Source organism: Amia ocellicauda, chromosome 7, assembly GCF_036373705.1.
Source record: "Amia ocellicauda isolate fAmiCal2 chromosome 7, fAmiCal2.hap1, whole genome shotgun sequence".
In the NCBI taxonomy this organism is placed as follows: Eukaryota; Metazoa; Chordata; class Actinopteri; order Amiiformes; family Amiidae; genus Amia; species Amia ocellicauda.
In genome coordinates this window covers 4,059,159-4,080,222 of record NC_089856.1, presented here as the reverse complement: position 1 = coordinate 4,080,222, position 21,064 = coordinate 4,059,159, and the positions used below count along the sequence as shown (strand labels likewise).

At 44.2% G+C, this 21,064-nt stretch overlaps 1 protein-coding gene across 4 annotated transcripts in view; it reads left to right on the top strand.

Moving 5' to 3' along the window:
- The window catches only part of LOC136752577 (choline transporter-like protein 2), a 35,699-nt gene that overhangs the window by 540 nt on the left and 14,095 nt on the right, over window positions 1-21,064 (top strand). The window contains exons 1-2 of one of the 4 annotated variants that reach the window (XM_066708020.1): window positions 8,850-8,953; window positions 20,812-20,860. Coding sequence is in view for 3 of the 4 variants with exons in the window: in XM_066708016.1 (XP_066564113.1) it covers window positions 14,966-15,002; window positions 20,812-20,860 (86 nt within the window). In the remaining variant the exon portion in view is untranslated. Of the gene's footprint in view, window positions 1-8,849; window positions 8,954-14,814; window positions 15,003-20,811; window positions 20,861-21,064 lie in introns of those variants that run through there. The other 3 variants (XM_066708016.1, XM_066708018.1, XM_066708017.1) reach the window with 3 other exon arrangements.

The window sequence follows — 21,064 nt, the reverse complement described above, 5'->3', positions numbered from 1 at the left end:
ATGCATGTATTTTAATAAGGTTATATATTAACACACAGTTCGCTGCCGGTTGTGAAACATGACGACATTGACAATGATCGTGTCGTCATATCCTGTGTCTTAACGTCCATGTCTTACTCACTGTGTGGCCGTGAGCAGTTCCTAGGGAGGATGCAAACCTGTTTGAACGGCTGCCTCAGCATCACTTACTGCTCGTCTGTATTTTAATAACAAACCAGCTGCAAATGATCTCTCATTGCCGACCACAGCAGGAGCAGAGATCCCGCCACCAACAGCAACAACAAACCAATTTTGCATTTAAATTGTTATTACTGTAGGCGTCATGGGTCACATCATTGCCTTATTATTAGTGTGCATGGTTGGCTGCTGCACCCAGTTTTGGGTCACAGGCGAGGAGAAGGAAGCGGAAACTTTGACGAGAGAATGACAATCTGTAGACACCATGTGTTTGTAAAGTCCCCCCACCACCCCTGTGCTTACAGTTGTGAATCATTTGTGTGAATCATCCTTTGCAGGGCTTCCCCATTAAGCAGACATGCGACCAAATGATTATCGGGGTGATCTTGGCGTTTATGAACAAAATCATGTGTTTTCTTTGTGCCTTCTAGTTGTTAGATAACATGTTTATTTTCTACAGCAGCTTTTATTTTTCTTGCATACTGTACGAACGTATAGGTCTCGACATGTGTGTGGGTTCTTAATTCTGTCAGTGCTAATACAAAGGCATAGGGCAGCGTCTTTGTTGCGATCTCCCAAAGCATATGGTGGATAGATGTGTCCTGGGTGTCCGTCCTTCCCCAAGATTACAGCTCGGCAGAATAGGATGTGTGTGGCTAAGATGCTAGAGTCACACTGGAGAACCATGTCAAATTGTAGCAGCTGGTGCTCATTTTTGGATTCTCAGTCGTTCCAGACTGTTATTATGGTAATACTGACTTTGATGATAATGGTTATAACTGTAAAGGTGTCATTTAGGTACAAGAAGTACAACTTATAATAATGTACCCACCCTACCCTCCCTGTAGGCGTACGCACATGTCAACAGTCCCAATAAGTACTTTGTCTTTTCTAAAGCAAGTCACGGCAGTGTGTATCATTTCTTCTAGTTCTGGCAAGCTGGCCTGTATTGTAAGTGTTTCTATGTTTTCAGGAGGAAATGCATGCTTTACATGAACCCCAACATCAAAGAACCCCCCTTCAAGCATGTCAGACCACAGATCAGTCTGAGCACAGATCAGTTGGGCTGGGCATGTCTCACTTTGTGGCTTTGTGCCCTTTTAACTCGACAGGGAGGCCTCAGTCTAAACATAGATTGACTAATTAAAGCTATTGCTGCATACAAGGGATTCCAAATACAGTTTGTCTACAGTCGCTTCACAGCAGATAGGCTACATAAAACTCTGCAAACGTATCACAAGCCTTAGACACTGAACAACACAGTGTGTGTCTGTTTTATTCATTTACCTCCTGGTCGCTTTAAATTCCAGTTAGTTTCCTAGTAGTGATCCCTTTGCCAATCCAGTTGCAAAGTTCAGTTTTAGGAAGGCTGCTGTGCACTGGTAGCTATCAGCTGACAATGGCTGGAGTGCCTTGGCTTGTCGCATTTAGCAGTGCATCTGTTTTTGTTTTGTTGAATTATACATTAACAGTGCAGTGGGCGCCGCTGAGGAGGAGATTTATTTTGGTATTGCATGGTGCTGCTCAGTGCTGGGTGAACGAAGCTTACTCAGCCCTCGACAGACTCGCAGGACGGTGTGGAATGTGTCGGAGCGTGCCTGGAGCTCACAGTCACGTCTCCAGAGACACACGATGAAGGCATTGGCCTCCCCCATACCTCAGCTGCAAGGCTTGCTGCTGTGATTATTGAAAGAGCAAATTACACTATACTGAAATCTTGTTGTATTTCCCTGTGTGCGGTTGCAACTGTCAGATGCACGTTATTTTTCTGTTCATCACTAACTCATTAGTTAAAAAAAAAACCTTTCATTCTCCCTTTGACCTGTTTTTATTTAAATCACTCAGTTTTAAAGCGCTTTTCCACCATGTTTTTCTTGGGGTGGCTATAGGGCACTTTTGCCCTTTGACATCTTCCAGTGTAGGAATATTAAAATCTCCACTATATAATATAATAATAATATAACAGTGGATAGCTTTCCATTGGCATTTAAAATTCAGTTCTAAAATACAACAAAAAAGGCAGAATGCACTGTGTGAAAGGGCAACCCTAACCCTAACCCAAAAACCCTTTTTTCACAAGCATTTCTGCGGGCAGTTCCTGGTGTAACGCCCCTTCCAGAGACCATGCGACAGGCTATTGTTCTTGGCTTGTTGTTCCCAAGTGAAATTATTTTCCAGATTGGCCCAGTGAATATGCAAGACATTTAACTTATTTACAAACAAAGGCAGGAAGGAAGGCTGGGGTATGATCATCGTATGCACAGAACCCTTGGGTTTGCTCGTTTACAGTCCGAAAGACGAACTGCCCTAATCTGTCGCTGCCCACTGTGGCATTTCTGCACTGGACAAGTCCAATCGTGGGCAAATGCTTGTCAGAGCCATGAGAAAAATCAGTCCAGTGCTCTGATTCTCACAGGAAGGGTCTGTTTCTTCAGATATGTTTTGGTTGCCTTGTAAACCAATAACCAGGTAGGGAAGGATGCTTACGCTGCTGTGTGTGTTCTCTACTGGCACTGTGCGGTCATGTGCCGGCCTGCAGGAGCCTGTTGTCCTACAATTCTTCTTTTGTGATCAAGAGGAAATTAAACCGCCTACCATTTCCTTGGAGGGAAGGGAGAGAGAGAGAGAGAGAGAGAGAGAGAGAGAGAATTCAGCTCCGATTTCAGCAGTCGGTTGACTGGGATGTCCTGAGCATGCAGATTGTAGCAGCTTTCCTCTGTCATTACCCCTTTTCTCCCTCTCTCTAATTGTTCCTCTCCCAAGAGTTTGTTGGGAACGCCCTGCTACAGTGCGTAAGCCTTGCTTTTAAAGGATTGTGCCAACCGCAATGATCTGTAATTGTAGATAACAGTATTACCCTACCCTGTGTTTTCACCTACACCACACAGTGTCTGGACTGAAACATCAAAATGGGGCATGCAGGGCATGGGGGTGCTCCTAGTCCTCTGGCTGTGTGTCTCTCAGATCTCACACAGGAAGTGTCCATGGTACGTTGAGTCTTGGGAAGGGCAAGATGATACCAGGAAATGTATAATTTTCTTTTTTTGCGCCATGTTGTTTTCCAGCCTCCTTTGTGAGGATATCCACGTTGATACAGGAAAGACAAGCCTGCCCCTTTTATAAAAAAGCTGGACGGAAGAGGAGTGGTTGGTGTGGTCTGTGTCGGACAGAGATAAAGTGAGCAGCCTACTGGAAGTGACAACAGAGACATCATAAACTATTCATGTTTGCCGGAGAAGGTCATTTGATAGCGGTATTGAACCCCCTCCCCGAGTTAGTTAACAGCCTGCTATCACTTCAGGATGTCATGCCAGGGTTTGGGCCCAGCGCCACTTGCAGCCTGGATGCGACCGGCTGCCTTTCAAGTCCTCGGCCGTTGGGGGCGGCAGCATCGTGTGGCAGGCTACTTTCAGCTTTGGTTGATGTAATAACAGGATACTCTTCGGTACGCATCCGACTCCAGTGAGATCAGAAAAAAAAAACACTGCCTTTGTCGGCTTTACTCCACTTGTGGCTGCCAGCTGTGAGCAGAGATCGAAACCTGGCCCCAAGGAAGGCCTTCTGTGAGGCTTCATGGGTATCAGCTGTGGCAACAGAGTGGGATCTCCTTACATCATGTGAAATGTAGAGCTCTCACCCCCTTCTGATAAATGGTAAGTGACCAAAAATGCTAGAGAGAGGGTCTGTAACGGCCCTGAAATGGTTCTGAAATTGTGACCATATTCCCCTGATAATTTTCAGGCTTTCGTCATATTGACCTATAGCATAGGGCAGGTGGGGCCTTCCAGTCAGAAAGCATTTCCTTGTCCTGTTGTTAAATACATGGAGAATGTGTCTCTGTTGTTTGATTTGTTATCTCTCTGAGTTTGCAGATATACTGTATAATCTGATCTGTGCAGTCCCGACAAGTCAGTGAGTTGCAGTCTGGGCCTGAAGGTTTTAACTAGATAACGTCCTCCCAGCATTGCTACAATGCTCTTGTATTATACATATAGGAAGGACCTTTTGACAAAAAAGTGCTGAAACCCGAAGTGCCTGTTGCTGCTCACTCCTGACTTTTGATCCTTTTCGTCTGCTGCTACAGTAAGCGGTTATTTAAGGCCAGACCAGATGTTTCCTTTTAACTGTAAAGAAAGGAAAAAAAGGAGAAAAATTATTTTCAAAGTTGACCAGCAAGGGCGTCTGCTAAGAAATAAATAATAAAATAATATTAAGTTATGTCAAGAGGGAGTAACCCAGTGTTTCAATCTTGTCAATTCCTCTGTCTCTATTTTAACCTGAGCCTTCCCAGCCTCTTAAAATTACATATATTTCTTTTGCCTTTGCAATTTCTTCCTCAGCTTTGATCAAGTTGCAGAAGTTGCTTTGACCTTTACAGACAGTTGCTGGACCCCCTGCCCGTCTTTGGTAGCCAAACTCAATCTGTCTGTAGCTGGATTTTGAGGTACTGTTCGCAGGGCACTGACTTACACCCTAACTGAGTTAATTTGTAAAAGAAAAGAGATGAGGTTAAGGGTGTCTGTTAATAAATAAATAAATAATAAAAGACTCCCATTGTGTTGCAGTCTGAGCCAGAACAAATCGATTGCAACCTTATATCTTTCAGTACTGGGCAAATGACAATCGTTTCTCCCAATGCAGGGCCCAATTCTGCAGACTGGGACACACTTTTCTCTCTCCCCCACCCCCCAAAAATGACTGTAGTGTGAGAGCACTTCTCGCCTTCTCGCCTGAGCCAGCAATCTCTGAGCAGTAAGAGCCCCCGCCTTCTCCCTCTGATCCCTCCAGCTGTGGCAGTGCCGGAGAGTCCTCTGTGTCTGCTCAGTTGATAAAGGCTGTGTTTTGAGCTGGGTGCCATATTGCTGGAGCCTAATTGTCTGCAGATTACAGTCAACCCACAGTGCCAGTCATTATTCTGACCGTGTTTTCAGATCCGACCCTGAGAGCTCTGTTGTTGCTACTGGACCTGCATCCTGGAAATCAGCTGACCGCTCGCTGTCCCACACAGCCTGTTGTCTGCGCTGCCGGGTCAGTAGATCATTGCTCACAGAGGGAAGAGATGTTGGGTGGGGATGAAGTCAGAATGGAGGGGTTTTGTAAGACAGGGATGAGGCAGAATGATACATGATATGAGTAGTCCACCCTAAAGGCAGGACTCCAAGGGTATTACAGGCAGTGGGTGGAGGTCTGGCCCTGACTTGAACAGATTGCGTAAGTGCCGTCAGTGCTCAGTATCGCAGAGCAGGGCTGGTCACGAAAGCCCAGCGGTATTTACTTATTTTTGTTTCTATATGGCTTATTTTTCTTATTTATATGCCTATGAAATAATTTGTCATTAAGCCCGGGTGCCCCAGGGACCCCGGGTTTATTCATTTTAAACTCCAAAAACCCGGGACTGGAATTTTCTCCTGGTTTTGGAAACACTAGACAGCACCCACATCTCAAACATCCCTGCGAGCTGTGGTTGGTTGGTTGGTGGTTGATTGGTGGGTTGTTCAGCAGGCAGGGGGCAGGGGTGTAAATCATCACCCTATGCCTGGTGTCTGAGCTCGTGGGAGAGCCCCAGAGCGTTTTCCTGTGAGTGCCCTAGACGTCAGCATCTCTGGTTAAGCTGGTTAAACACTGACAGGTTGGATGGGGGCCCATTTAAAGTACCTGCCGCGGTCACGACCTGAACGTCTCCTCTGAGCCCGGCGCTATGACTGTGTGATTGCAGACCCATGTGGACCGGACTCTTCTCGTAGCTATGGGAGACCCTGTCTCTTTTAACAACCCAAAAAATGTCCTTCAAAAATGTATTTATAATGTTGTAGATGTATAATGGCGTGGCTGGTTCTTGTGGTGACTAAGGGTGGTGACTGACTGCAAAGCATTTCCCTAAACTGGCCAATGAATCATAAGAAGATAAGAACATAAGAAAGTTCACAAATGAGAGGAGGCCATTCGACCCATCGTGCTCGTTTGGTGTCCATTAATAACTGTCTCTCAGTAGGACATTCCCTTCGGACCTGGAATAAGTCTGGTTGCTCGCCTCTGAACTGCCTCTAGAGCAGCGATATCTTTCTTGAAGTGTGGAGCCCAGAACTGTCTACAGTATCCAGATGAGCTCTAACTAGTGCATTGTACAGTCAGAACATCACTGCCCTTGTTCTCAATTCTACACTTTTGACAATATACCCTAGCATTACAGATTCCACACAACACAGAGGTGCTCCTGGAACCAATAACAGAGGATCTCGCTTAGAAAACAGTCACATTAAGGTTCAGGAAGCTTCAGGTAATTAAGAGATCAGAGGGAACAATGGAACAGAAGCTGCAGTCAGGGGCTGATATAAATATATATATACACTCACCTAAAGGATTATTAGGAACACCTGTTCAATTTCTCATTAATGCAATTATCTAACCAACCAATCACATGGCAGTTGCTTCAATGCATTTAGGGGTGTGGTCCTGGTCAAGACAATCTCCTGAACTCCAAACTGAATGTCTGAATGGGAAAGAAAGGTGATTTAAGCAATTTTGAGCGTGGCATGGTTGTTGGTGCCAGACGGGCCGGTCTGAGTATTTCACAATCTGCTCAGTTACTGGGATTTTCACGCACAACCATTTCTAGGGTTTACAAAGAATGGTGTGAAAAGGGAAAAACATCCAGTATGCGGCAGTCCTGTGGGCGAAAATGCCTTGTTGATGCTAGAGGTCAGAGGAGAATGGGCCGACTGATTCAAGCTGATAGAAGAGCAACTTTGACTGAAATAACCACTCGTTACAACCGAGGTATGCAGCAAAGCATTTGTGAAGCCACAACACGTACAACCTTGAGGCGGATGGGCTACAACAGCAGAAGACCCCACCGGGTACCACTCATCTCCACTACAAATAGGAAAAAGAGGCTACAATTTGCACAAGCTCACCAAAATTGGACAGTTGAAGACTGGAAAAATGTTGCCTGGTCTGATGAGTCTCGATTTCTGTTGAGACATTCAGATGGTAGAGTCAGAATTTGGCGTATATATATACACGCTCACCTAAAGGATTATTAGGAACACCATACTAATACTGTGTTTGACCCCCTTTCGCCTTCAGAACTGCCTTAATTCTACGTGGCATTGATTCAACAAGGTGCTGAAAGCATTCTTTAGAAATGTTGGCCCATATTGATAGGATAGCATCTTGCAGTTGATAGAGATTTGTGGGATGCACATCCAGGGCACGAAGCTCCCGATCCACCACATCCCAAAGATGCTCTATTGGGTTGAGATCTGGTGACTGTGGGGGCCAGTTTAGTACAGTGAACTCATTGTCATGTTCAAGAAACCAATTTGAAATGATTCGACCTTTGTGACATGGTGCATTATCCTGCTGGAAGTAGCCATCAGAGGATGGGTACATGGTGGTCATAAAGGGATGGACATGGTCAGAAACAATGCTCAGGTAGGCCGTGGCATTTAAACGATGCCCAATTGGCACTAAGGGGCCTAAAGTGTGCCAAGAAAACATCCCCCACACCATTACACCACCACCACCAGCCTGCACAGTGGTAACAAGGCATGATGGATCCATGTTCTCATTCTGTTTACACCAAATTCTGACTCGAAATCGAGACTCATCAGACCAGGCAACATTTTTCCAGTCTTCAACTGTCCAATTTTGGTGAGCTTGTGCAAATTGTAGCCTCTTTTTCCTATTTGTAGTGGAGATGAGTGGTACCCGGTGGGGTCTTCTGCTGTTGTAGCCCATCCGCCTCAAGGTTGTACGTGTTGTGGCTTCACAAATGCTTTGCTGCATACCTCGGTTGTAACGAGTGGTTATTTCAGTCAAAGTTGCTCTTCTATCAGCTTGAATCAGTCGGCCCATTCTCCTCTGACCTCGAGCATCAACAAGGCATTTTCGCCCACAGGACTGCCGCATACTGGATGTTTTTCCCTTTTCACACCGTTCTTTGTAAACCCTAGAAATTATTGAGCGTGAAAATCCCAGTAACTGAGCAGAGTGTGAAATACTCAGACCGGCCCGTCTGGCACCAACAACCATGCCACGCTCAAAATTGCTTAAATCACCTTTCTTTCCCATTCAGACATTCAGTTTGGAGTTCAGGAGATTGTCTTGACCAGGACCACACCCCTAAATGCATTGAAGCAACTGCCATGTGATTGGTTGGTTAGATAATTGCATTAATGAGAAATTGAACAGGTGTTCCTAATAATCCTTTAGGTGAGTGTATATATATATATATATATATATATATATATATATTTAGGAGTGGTTTTCAACTCCTGAGGCCCTACTGTTCCTGCTCAGCTCCATTACTGAAGGAGTAATTTGGCTAATCTAAATAACTTTTTCATTATTTTAAACAATTGGGGACATACACCATGATCTAAGGCACTTTTAAACTCAACGAATCAGAAAGTCAAAATAAGATTCAGTTGAGTAACTCGAACATGGCTGGAATGGACACCAGAAGGAACATTGGAAACCTCTGACCTAGTGGACCACAGTGTTTACAGAGTGCTTGTTATACTACCCTTTTTGGCCTGTCTCTGCCACTGTTCCTCACTGAGGCAAATTTTTCCTGTTCCATTACAACAGAGCAGAAGGGTTTGGGATCCATTTCCGGCCTGTGTTTAAGAAGCAAAGCACGTCCCCCCCAGCACATGTCCTGCACGTAGGCCTGGAAGAACTGCAGGAGAAGGAGAAGAAGGAGACGGAAAAGCATAATTCTGAATAAAAGGCAACCCTGAAGATTTGTAAACGCTGGCCAATGCAGGGCAAGGTCAGTTGGATTGGTTCCAGGGCTGGACCGCAGTTTCCCTTTCCTCAACAGAAAGATAAACAGAGATGGGATGGCACAGACCAAGACCCTGTCCTGGTTTCTCCTTAAAGAATCGGGCTGTTTATTGAAACTTGAGATCTTATAATAGTGTCTGTGTTGTAGCAACGCCAGCTTCTGTACTGGCAGAGTGGAGGTAGGAGGGAGCTGGTTACTGCCCTGTGCAAAAGAAAACCATTCAGACAGGCAAAGAACAAACTGCTCTGATTTAATCCACGGCTCTGATATGACAAATAAAAGAGCTGTTTGTGTGAAGTATGAGGCAACTCCAAGGAGATAATACAAATATTACTATTATTATTATTATTATTTATGTTTTTATAGTTGATGTTTCGTATTGAGTTGTTTTTGTTTCGTTTAACTGTTGAGCAACAGTACTGTTAATCATTCCTCCCTCCCATAATGCCATTCTATCTTGGAAACAGCTGATTGGACAGAATTCCACACGGACACTGACCCCAAACACGCTTTCAGGAAATGCACTGTTTTTCATCTGTAATTTCATGCTCCAAGATGCGTTTACGAGCTACCGCAGACCTGTAGTAAATGATTACATGTGTTTTGTTCGCAGCTTGCTCAATTAATAACCAGTCTTGAGACAATATGACAAATTAACCCAGAACTATTATTATGGTATGACCAGAGTTCTGATCCATATAGATTATATTGCTCATAGAATATAAATAAACTACCACCAAAACACATATAAGCACCCTGGCACAGCGCTGACCGTATGAAGGTCGGAAAACGGATTTGAAGTGACAATAATCATTTAATAAAACTATGATAATACAAAAAATTGCTGTCAATATGATGTACTACCTCATTTTGAAATTAAATAGTTCACAGGAAGAATATCTATCTCAGGCGCAGAATGTGTTTTGTTGATTTATGTTTAAAGGGTGGTGATATTTTCAGGATTGTTCACGATGCATACGGATGCCCCTGCAGGAACCCTGCAATGCTCGTTTCCAGCCCCCCGTCTGAGCAGTTGTGGCTTCTGATTCCTTTTATGTTCAATTGTGCTTAGAGCGCACCGTGTCTTGAGACGATTCTCCTCACTAAAGCCGCCTCAATAAGGTGACTGTGGCGCAGCAGCCAGGGTAACCCAAGCGCAGTGGAAGTAGGTTACAACCATCGCAGAGCAAGCAAGGTGAATGGAGTAGCGAGTCATCATTAGCGGGCATGTGCATTTGATGGGGGGCAGGGGGGCATTCAGTGCTGTCCTTCCTGCAGAAGCCAAATAACAGTTCTATAAAATAATGCCCCGGTAAAGTCCCTCATAACCTACAGATGTTCTTGCTGCTCCAGGTGAAGGCAGCTGCTCACTGTTTCTTTCCCCATCAGCCTAAATCATGTTCACGAATGTGGCCAGCTGCAGAAAATCCAAGTTTCCCCTCTCATTTTTCCTGTCAGTGTTCCTGACATTTAGGGGGAATGGGAAGTAACTCAACTTGGTGTTAATACTCTCGCTCAGGTAAAAAATACTATATGTGAAAGTTATTCAATCAGTATATGAAACTGAGGCCTGCCAGCAGCCAGCTTATACAAAGCCAGTCTTTTTCCCTTTCACTTCTCCCTTCACCGCAGATGTTTGTAACTGGAGGTTGGCCAGGTGTGCGCGTATGAAAGCGCCACCCCTCTTTGCTGTGACTTTCCGCCGGATTCTTGTTTTTTTTCCCATGTCGCAAAAAAGAGGAACTTTGCAAAGCCGCCCTTTGTGTGTGCCAGTACCACGAGCTCCCAGGAAATGCTCAGTGCGCAAAACAGTAACTGGCAGGATGGCTGTTGTCTGGACCGCAAATGTTTTCTTTCACGTTTCACGAAGAAGTGGGGTTTGGCAGTCAAACACTACCAGTTTTGCTGCTGCTCTTTCTGAAGACCCTTGTTTAAACCACGGCAGCTTTTTGGCTGACATCTGTGACAAAACACCATGCACAAAAGGGAGCTCGACCTCCCAAACACCACCCCCTGATGCAGACTGGTATTTCAACCAACCAAAGGTGTAGAAAATGTACACCCATAGTGATTATAATCTCAGTGCAATCTTCAATAGTGCTTAGAAAGGACTTTGTAGAGAGCAGAGGTGTGTGTGTGTTGTATACATTCACATTCCGAGTGTTGACAAAACATCTGGGTGCAAAATAAGAAGGGAAAAAGTGAGAGAAGTGTGACCACAAGGGGGCAGTACAGTGCTGTTTAAACCATGCCTGTCTGTCTGCTGGTTAACAATTTTTTTTTTTTGTTGTACTTCCCCTGCAGCATCCTTTGTTTCCTGCTCATATCTGCATCTGTTCAGATAAAGGTCATTTTTGAACCAATAACAGGCTCTCATTAAGAGAACAGACACATTAGGGTTCAGGAAGCTTCAAGTAATTAAGAGATCAGAGCAAACAATAGTGGAGTTGATATCCTCTGACCGTGCGGACCACTGTGTGTACAGACAGTCTGTTATTATTATTATATTTCTTAGCAGACCCCCGTATCTAGTGCGACTTATAATATATCACATTATTTTTACATACAGTTGGGTTTTTATGGAGCAGTCTAGAGGTAAAGTACATTGCTACTCCGACCTGTTAAACTCTCCTTGGTGGCCTTGCTCAAGCCCAACTGCTTCTCTGACGCTGTTCCTTCTGGACGCTTGCCTTCTAACCGAGGAAAAGGTTTTCCTGCTCCATTACAACAGAGCAGAAGGGTTTGGTTTCCATTTCCAGCCTGTGTTTAAGAAGCAAATGCACATTTCTGGCCCCCAGTACGTTCTGCATGTTCTGGGCAGAAGTGGATGAAAAGGAGAAGGAGCTGGCAGAAAAAGCTGAAGAAAACACTGGCCGATGCAGGGTGAGGTCAGTCAGATTGGTTCCTGATGACGTGACACTGGCGCAGACTCTCTGCTGATTCCATTAGCCATTCAGGCCGCTTATGTCCAGATCTCGTGTTTTCATACCATCTTTGATCTTGTGACGTCAGCTTCTGTACGTGGGGGTAGGAGGGAACTGGACACTGCCCTGTGCCAAAAAAAACATGCAGACTGCTCTGATTTCATCCACTGCTGTGATATGACAAACAAAAGGGCTGATTGTGTGAAAGTGTGAGACAACTCCAAGTAGATTATACAATTATTTTTATTACCGTTTGCCAGCCTCTAACTGCAAGTGTGGCTATATTATAGGCCAACACCGATTCCCGATCTGCCCTGGAGTCCAAGATATGTGGCCTGGATGTCTTAGCTGGGAAAGGGCCCAGTCTGACATCGGCCTGTGGGTTCACAGAAACCCAGCTGTTCCCTCTTTAGCAGCCAGGCAGGCTAAAAATAAAAAGCAGCAGTACTGTACTGCAGACTGTTTTATGTGCTCAAATCAAGTGTCGATTGAGCTCATTGGCTATGGCTCTGTGTAGCCACTAGAGTCCGCACTGCACCCTCCTTTCAGTTACACTCGACTGATGAGCCGCCCGATTAACAAGTCATAGTTTGATATGTTATATACAGCTGTTGGCACTTATAATTCTGATTTCAAATACAGCACTGTAGTCTTTAAACCATATCCCAGTTCACCAGTGCCTTGTCGCTGGGGCCGCCCTGGTCTTCCAGAGCCAAGGTGCCTTCAGGTGTTTTTTTTTATCCACATCGTTAAACTGCTTAATTGATCCTGGTCTTGGGGTGAAAACCAGCGACGGATGATTTAGAGAGACCTGCACACCCTGCAGGACTGTAGCTCTCCAGGAACAGCACTGGCTACCCCGACCTTCAGATCAGGGGTTTTCAGCCCGGTCCTGGAGACCTCTGTGTCCTGCTGATTTGTGCTGATTTGTGCTATTTGACATGTGTAAGGCTCTTGAACTCTCAATGTTTTGGAAGCTAAACAATGTAAAAACTCAGATTAAGAAAATAATTAGTTCCAATCAGTTGCCAATTATGTAATTGAGTGCTTAGTGGGTGCAAACACAGGAAGGACAGTGGTTACCAAGACCAGCGCTGAGAAACACTGCTTTAGTCATATATACAGTGAGTGAAAAAAGTATTTGATCCCCTGCTGATTTTGTACGTTTGCCCACTGACAAAGAAATGATCAGTCTCTAATTTTAATGGTAGGTGTATTTTAACAGTGAGAGACAGAATAACAACAAAAAAATCCAGAAAAATGCATTTCAAAAAAGTTATAAATTGATTTGCATGTTAATGAGGGAAATAAGTATTTGACGCCTTCGACTTAGTACTTGGCGGCAAAACCCTTGTTGGCAATCACAGAGGTCAGACGTTTCTTGTAGTTGGCCACCAGGTTTGCACACATCTCAGGAGGGATTTTGTCCCGCTCCTCTTTGCAGATCCTCTCCAAGTCATTAAGGTTTCGAGGCTGACGTTTGGCAACTCGAACCTTCAGCTCCCTCCACAGATTTTCTATGGGATTAAGGTCTGGAGACTGGCTAGGCCACTCCAGGACCTTAATGTGCTTCTTCTTGAGCCACTCCTTTGTTGCCTTGGCTGTGTGTTTTGGGTCATTGTCATGCTGGAATACCCATCCACGACCCATTTTCAATGCCCTGGCTGAGGGAAGGAGGTTCTCACCCAAGATTTGACGGTACATGGCCCTGTCCATCGTCCCTTTGATGCGGTGCAGTTGTCCTGTCCCCTTAGCAGAAAAACACCCCCAAAGCATAATGTTTCCACCTCCATTTAAGAGAGTGCTCCTAATCTCAGCTCGTTACCTGTATAAAAAACACCTGGGAGCCAGAAATCTTGCTGATTGATAGGGGATCAAATACTTATTTCCCTCATTAACATGCAAATCAATGTATAACTTTTTTGAAATGCATTTTTCTGGATTTGTTTGTTGTTATTCGGTCTTTCACTGTTAAAATACACCTACCATTAAAATTATAGACTGATCATTTCTTTGTCAGTGGGCAAACGTACAAAATCAGCAGGGGATCAAATACTTTTTTCCCTCACTGTAAGTCATATATATATGGCCCCTTGTCTTCACAACGGGTCTGTATCTTCTGTTCTGTTGTTCCACCTGAACTGTTAATTACTCAATGCTTCCTCAAGCCTTAATTTAATGGTTTTCTCATTAAGGTCAGTTGTCATTGTTTTTTTCAGAAGGACCTCTTCATAGATTTGCTGGAGTCTAAATTTAGTTAAGTGTCATAAACCTGTTCAATGAAACACTGGCTGTAGGAACAACTCTGATTAAGTAGCCAATGGATGATCCACAGACACCCAGTTGTTAATTGACGATACCACTGACTGACGATTTTTTATGGCTTTATTAAAGTGAACCGGTGACAAATTATAAGCACTGTATTGCTTGGTGGTTGTGGTGGCTGTGCCTTATCTGAAAGCAAACAAAAAATCATAATAATTAGCAGCCCTGGAGCTGTCTTAATTGAGAATGGTTGGCTAAGTGTGTATGTGTGTGTGCATGTGTGTCCTCCCCAGCTCAGGTGTGCAGATTGCCCTCCAGAGAGAGAGAGAGAGAGAGAGAGAGAGAGAGAGAGAGAGAGAGAGAGAGAGAGAGAGAGAGAGAGAGAGAGAGAGAGAGAGAGAGAGAGAGAGAGAGAGAGAGAGAGAGAGAGAGAGAGAGAGAGAGAGAGAGAGAGAGAGAGAGAGAGAGAGAGAGAGAGAGAGAAACAGAAACAGACACAGACACAGACAGACACACACATACATATTAGAGGGAAGGGCCTAGCTGGTACTATTCAAATTAGCCCAGTTCTAGTTTGACTAGTTTTCTCCCTACCTCACAGTACAAAGAGCGAGCGAGAGCGGGAGCGAGAGCGGGAGGGGGAGGGGGAGGGGGAGGGAGGAAAAGGAAGTGGGCATAGACGTGTGGCTGTGCAAGCAATCAAGCAATCAAGCAAGCAAGGAGGGCAGAGGAGATCAGAAATAGGTATAAAGAGAGAGTAAACGTCTTTCCCTGCCGTGAGGTGAACTGAAGATCAGAGCCTCAAAAGATGGGGGAGGAGGATGATAACTATTATGGAAAACATGGTAAGTTACTGTATGTGGTGCTTCTCCGCCCTCCGTGTGAAGTGATATACATACGTAAAGTGTATGATGTATGAAGTGTTTGCTTTTATGTTCTTTGCTTGTAGAGTTTGGTGTGTGTGTGTGTACGTACCAACACCCTAGATATCTGAGAATGTGTTGTTGTAAACGTCTTGTGCTGCCTTTTACACACTCTCTCTCTCTCTCTCTCTCCGGGTTGGGCTGCTGTGCATCAGTGTAGTCTATGTGGTCGGGCTTGTTTTTGTTTTTAGCACGCAGCAAAATGGCCAAAGTCCAACTAATGGGATTCCCTTGGTTTCGAGGTCCCGGGCAGGAGTCAAGCTATTGAGTTTCAGTGCTTGTGTCAGTTTCCCTGGCTTCGCAGCCCCTGGGTTGGAGTCCTGAGAGACATCGTTCCCGCACTGTGCTGGTTAGCGTTGTTTTTTGTTTTTTTTGTACTGCAACTTGAGTCTCCAAAACCCTTTTAGAAGGTTAATAAAATGTGCACTAGATCTCAGTGGCCAGTCTGCCTACATGAATAGGATCAGGTTTCTCCCTGACAACGCCCAGTGTGTTGAAAGCTCAGGTTTGCACTGAAATGGCCCCACCTGAATACAGGGTCCCATGTGTATCTGTATACAGCAGTCCTCGACCCAGCGTGTTGAGCTGTCCTGTACTTAACACCGCTAATAATTTTCTCTTTCACTTTTTAAGCTGTTTATCTTGCACATCCTTTATGATCAGTGTAGATTTCACCAGCAGTTTGAAATAATGGAAAAAGCTCAGATTAGCCCAACTATTTCTTCATTGAAGTAATTGAGCTGAGCTGGAGCACAAGCGAGAGGGCCGGCCCACAACCCACCAGGGGCAGAGAACCTGGTATGAACCACAGAGTGCTGAGCTTTTTGTACCTAATTAGACAGCTATCTCAAAGGTCTATTAGGGGATCTGTTGGATTCGCAATAGAAGTGCAAGCATCCAAGTCAAAGCTAGGTGACCATAATCCACTGTGAAATGCCCATGCAAAAAGCCTGCGGATGCTTAACTATGGGTCATTTTTGCATCAAACTTTGTCTGCATAGTAGTGGAGGGAAAAATATCTGGTGTTCGAACTGAAGGTGAAGTTAATCAAACAAAGCAGAGTTTTATGAGATCATCACAGCAGTGCTGGTACAGTGTACTGTATTCAGACTAACTCCAGGGGAGATAATGAGGGAGTTTGACCGAGATTGTGAGCAATCAATGTATCTGAGGTTTGAATGCATTTAAAATGGTCCTGAATAGAAATGGACAACCCAGTCTAGAGGAATCTGTTTGCTGCTTGGACTATTACAGATACCAGATTCTCTTATTACAAGTGTGTGTGTGTGTGTGCCATTTTCACATGGTTTAAGTGGATATATTTTCTCTGCCCAGAGTTCTACTTTTTAACCTCTACAGTGACTTTCAACACACAATTCCAGAGCAGCAATTTATTTTTGTAAATCCATTTGCTGTGGGTGTGGTTTTCTTTTTCCCTCTCCCACAAATTTCACATACTCAATAAGTATTTGGGATTTGCTGTTGTGACCTTTTGAAAATCTTAGCACAGTACAGCGACCTATAACCAGGCAGCCCCCAGTGCACTGGTGGAAGGCACGGATAGGCTTAAAAAAACACTTTGGCAACATCTTTACAAAATAACTCTTCACCCACGCAGGTCAAAAACAGCACAGTATTAACCTCCTCAAACCCTGAAGGATTGGGCCACACCACCCTATGCCATACTTCAGTATAGATTTGGCACATCTGAGGTTAGATTTGCCCACTATAAGGTCGTTCCTTCTCCACCATGATCTACAGTTCACAGGCTCATCTCGAACCCTTGTTCTGTAGAGCCCTAATCCATGAAGTGTGATGTGTCCACAGTCAGTGGCTTCTGCCAACACCCCTCTGTATTTAAGCCTCTAATTTCTGCTCTTGTATCAGTGATACTCTTCTGCTTAAGCCCAGCCTCTGGCCCCAAATATCTTCTTTTTTTGGTCGTGTTTGAACTACATTGTGCCTTTGTACTTGATTTGTGATGACTTTAATGAGGATTACTATTATATGCTGTGTTTATTTGCACTCATTATGTGCAGTGTGTTTTGTGATTATTTGTATTATTTTGTCACATTGTGTCAGGCAAGAAATGATATGGCGAAATGTATTATTTTGCCCTTTGGGAAACAAATTACAACTTTGTGTTGGTGTTGGAGCAGTGCACTTAAATCTGTGGCACATGTATTTTCCCTTCCAAAGCACATTGAGGTTGGTGTTGTATTCTATACCCATAATGCACAGTGTTCATGTTTTTCTATCTCTTCACAAATGCCGGAAGAGGTGTGGTTCTGTGGGTTTCTATCCGAAACACTGTTTCACTGAGAAGTGGAGCCTTTTCAAAACTGTTCAGCTTAATATTTGCCCAGAAATGTACTCAGCCCATGTGTTTAGATTGGTTACAGTATGTTTAAAAAAAAAAAAAAAAAAAACACCAGTCAAGGGAGCATTGTGGGGATTGTGGCTGCCGGTGGAGGGGATGGGGCCTGCAGGGTGGTCATGTGGGTAATGTAATAAAAGGAAGTATGGGTGGGTGGGGGGGATACAGTGTACTGTAGTACATGACACTGCAAAACCTCACAACATGGCTACAGAAAATTCATTTGGCCACACATTGTAGGCATAGTACATAGTTCTCTGTGACTGAAGTGTCATTGGTGCACAAAGAAGGGAGAGAAATTGAAAACTCGGCCTGAATGTGAGACTTGGACATGGGGAATAACACAGTTATACGTGTCTGGGTTTCCCCTGGCTGTAACAGCACTAAAACAAAAAGGAGGGCAGGGCTTTAACGCACCATAAAGAGTAAGTTCTTCAAAACCAAAAAGCTAGGCAAGTCAAAATCACGTTAAAAATATGTGTTATTCAGTCCCTTCTACTGTATGGCAATGAGATCTGGGGACCAACCCTGACTTACAAACCCAAACAACTGGGAGAAATGCCCAATCGAGTCCACAGAAACGCCCCAAATAATGCATGTAGAGCTGAGCTGGGAGTTCTTCCGTTACTATCCCAATCAAGAAGTGAATCTGGGCCCACCTGAATCAGGCTGACACACAGAGCTGCCATCGCACAGCCCTGATGAGCAACGCACTCCCCCCAGGGACAGACCCCTGGGCAGCTCGTGGTGGCACTGCCACACTGCACACTGAGCAAACTTTAAACCCATTGACACAAATCTAATAAATATAGACATTGGCAATTCAAAGTATGATATCGTAAAACAAATGAGAATGTTATCAGGCCTGAACAGAAAATTCCAGTTGTCAGACAATTTAAACAAGATTTAAAACATGAGACAAAATTTGCCACACTACGGACTCAGTGACCACACCCTGCCTGCCTTCAGCACACTTGCTGTCAAAAGGGAGAGGGGCAGAGGGAGGGATTGTTGATAAAAAAAAAAATCTGCAATATTACATTTTCTTTAAAACTTTGGCAGCACCAGAGCATCATGCCCAATACAGCTTATTTGAATTTGAACTTGAGAGAAGCATGACCCTACATTGTGTCTGTCTGTGTTATGTTTACAAGGTCAGGACTATACTTTGGCACTTATCATTCAGATATTTTAATACTCTGCTATGGGGGAGGTGCTGATATTGCCATTTATTGCTGGCCAGTACATGAGACCCAGCGAGTAAAATACAGGAACATCTCCTTATGTCACGAAGTCAGTTAGCAGACAGGCAGGTTTGCAGGACTACTGTGTAAGAGTTCCACAGCCTGTAGTGTTTTTCTTGTGCATTAGAAATTCCAACATCGTTCCTCTAAATTTCTTGTATTTTACCTTTTGAAGAAGCTTTTTTTAACGAAGAGGAGGAGTCCGAAGTGGAGAAATATAGTATCAATTACGAACCGGCTCCGGAGGATAACTTTTGGGCAAGTTCCGCAGTTAGTCTCGGAGGTTTACAAGTTTGTCATAGGTTTTATACACTTTTGGTTCATGGGCTGGGCAACATGACCGTTGGGTAACTCCTGTCACAGCAACGGATGTATGTATCCATTATCTTTGGTACATGTCCAGGTTTTAAGGTGGTCTTTGACTTGTTCTCAGTGATGTGATGGAATGGAAGGGCGACACGGTTGGTTTTTATCTGTTATTTTTCTCAAGCACAATCCCCTACTGCAATGCAGTGACTGAGACACCAAGTCTGCTAAGACAGCCTTGGCATAATTTCAAAAAAGGGATTCTTGGTTCTTTGACAGCATCTACTTTTGGATTCTTCCTCAAGGCATCAGAGTGGCTGCTGTGCCAAAAACTTCAAACTCTAATCCTTTTCTCTTTCTTCTGCCTGAAGCCTGTACTCAAACTGTCCAGCCTCAGCAACAGTAGCCCACTGGCCATCTGGAGCTCTGGGAGAATTCCTGGTGGGTCGGTTGGCAATGGGCCCAATGCAAAGAAATAACCTTCCAGCTCAGGCCGTTCGACCGGGCCAGCCCGATGGTCCATTTAAACCTTTACACTCAATGGATATTCCACTGGGGTCCATACTGGGCCAGAATATTACATTTCATATCTCTGAAATGGTACAGTCTAGCGTCTCCATCGAGATACCACTGAATCGTGGCAATTCTTTATAGGTTGTGTAGCACTCTTAAAACCAGGGCAGTGGTTTAGTCCCAGTCATCCATGCTTTACAGACATTTAAGTGTTATATTCAGATTAGGGTTACTGTGGTTCAGGCTAGCTCAGGGTTAGTCCCTGTACTAATGTATACAAACCTGTAGCCATGTGTTTCAACCAGTGCACTGTGACATATTGGTATGCCACCGTGAGACCCAAACTGGCATGCCAGGGAATTTGGGGAAAAACACATTGCATTAGTAAAACCAAAACAATAATGAGATGAACATTTCTCATTTCTTATCATTAGACAAGGTCGTGGGTCTGTTTGTGCATCAGGACACCCTCAGGTAAGGGTTAGGTTCGTGTCGACTGAGTTCACGAGTGAAAGTGTGGATGCAAATAGGACCATTTGTATGCTTGGCTGGATAGGGGTCTTGTTATTGTGGTTGGAATTGTGCAGAGGAGAAGGGATCTTGTGTAATTCAATAGTATTGGGGCTTACTGTAATTAAGTTTCACTTTACTAAAAATAAACAAAATACCTAATTATTTCAGCATGGGTGTGCTTATTACTATGAGTGAAGAATGTGTTTTAAATTTAGAAAGCATTATTGCATTTCTAAGTTTTGAGTCGTTGCATTGAAGTAGCGCCGTCCAGAATAAAGATTTCCCAGCATGGTTTAGTCATTGGTGTAACAGGGTGCATTTCTTGTTTAATTTTTGGTGTTCTCCCTCCCCAATAAAGAAGTGGAAAACTTATTTAAAGTGACTGTCCAGCAGTGTTGGTCTCAGTGCTGCCCTCTGGTAGGTGTCAAGCTTGCTGAAGTGTAACTGCAGAGGACTCCACGCAGGGAGTGACTCACTAGGAAAGAATCTGAGCTTGAGTTTTTTCTGGGCGTGTCGAGTGAGAATTCACAGCACAGCAACACAGAGGCCTTATTTATTTTGGACAGCAGAAGCATATATTTGCAGTGTGTGGGGAATAGATGGGAACGTGTAAAATGAAACTGCAAACCCTGAAATCATCAGGGTTTTGTAGAAATTACTAATTTCTATATGTATTAACTGATTTTGAAGTCAGACCAGATGTGACTTACTGTTCGGTGTCGCTCAGTCTCTCGCTTGCAGTTTATAAAATGCTTTCCCTTTCTGCTCTCTCTCCCAGGTGAGCCACAGAAGTATGACCCCACTTTTAAAGGCCCCATCCACAACAGGTAAGATGTGAGGGTGTTGGGGGGCAGGGTTGGTTAGTGGATAGAGTGGGGAAATGGTGTTGGCTTTCACTTCAGTAATTGGTTATAAACAGGTGTAAGTACAAAAATCCCTTATGAATAATTTAAATATTTGATACTTTCTTTTCCCCTTAAATAGCTTACTTCAGAGCGTTAGTTCTTTGGGTACCATCCTTAAACACATCC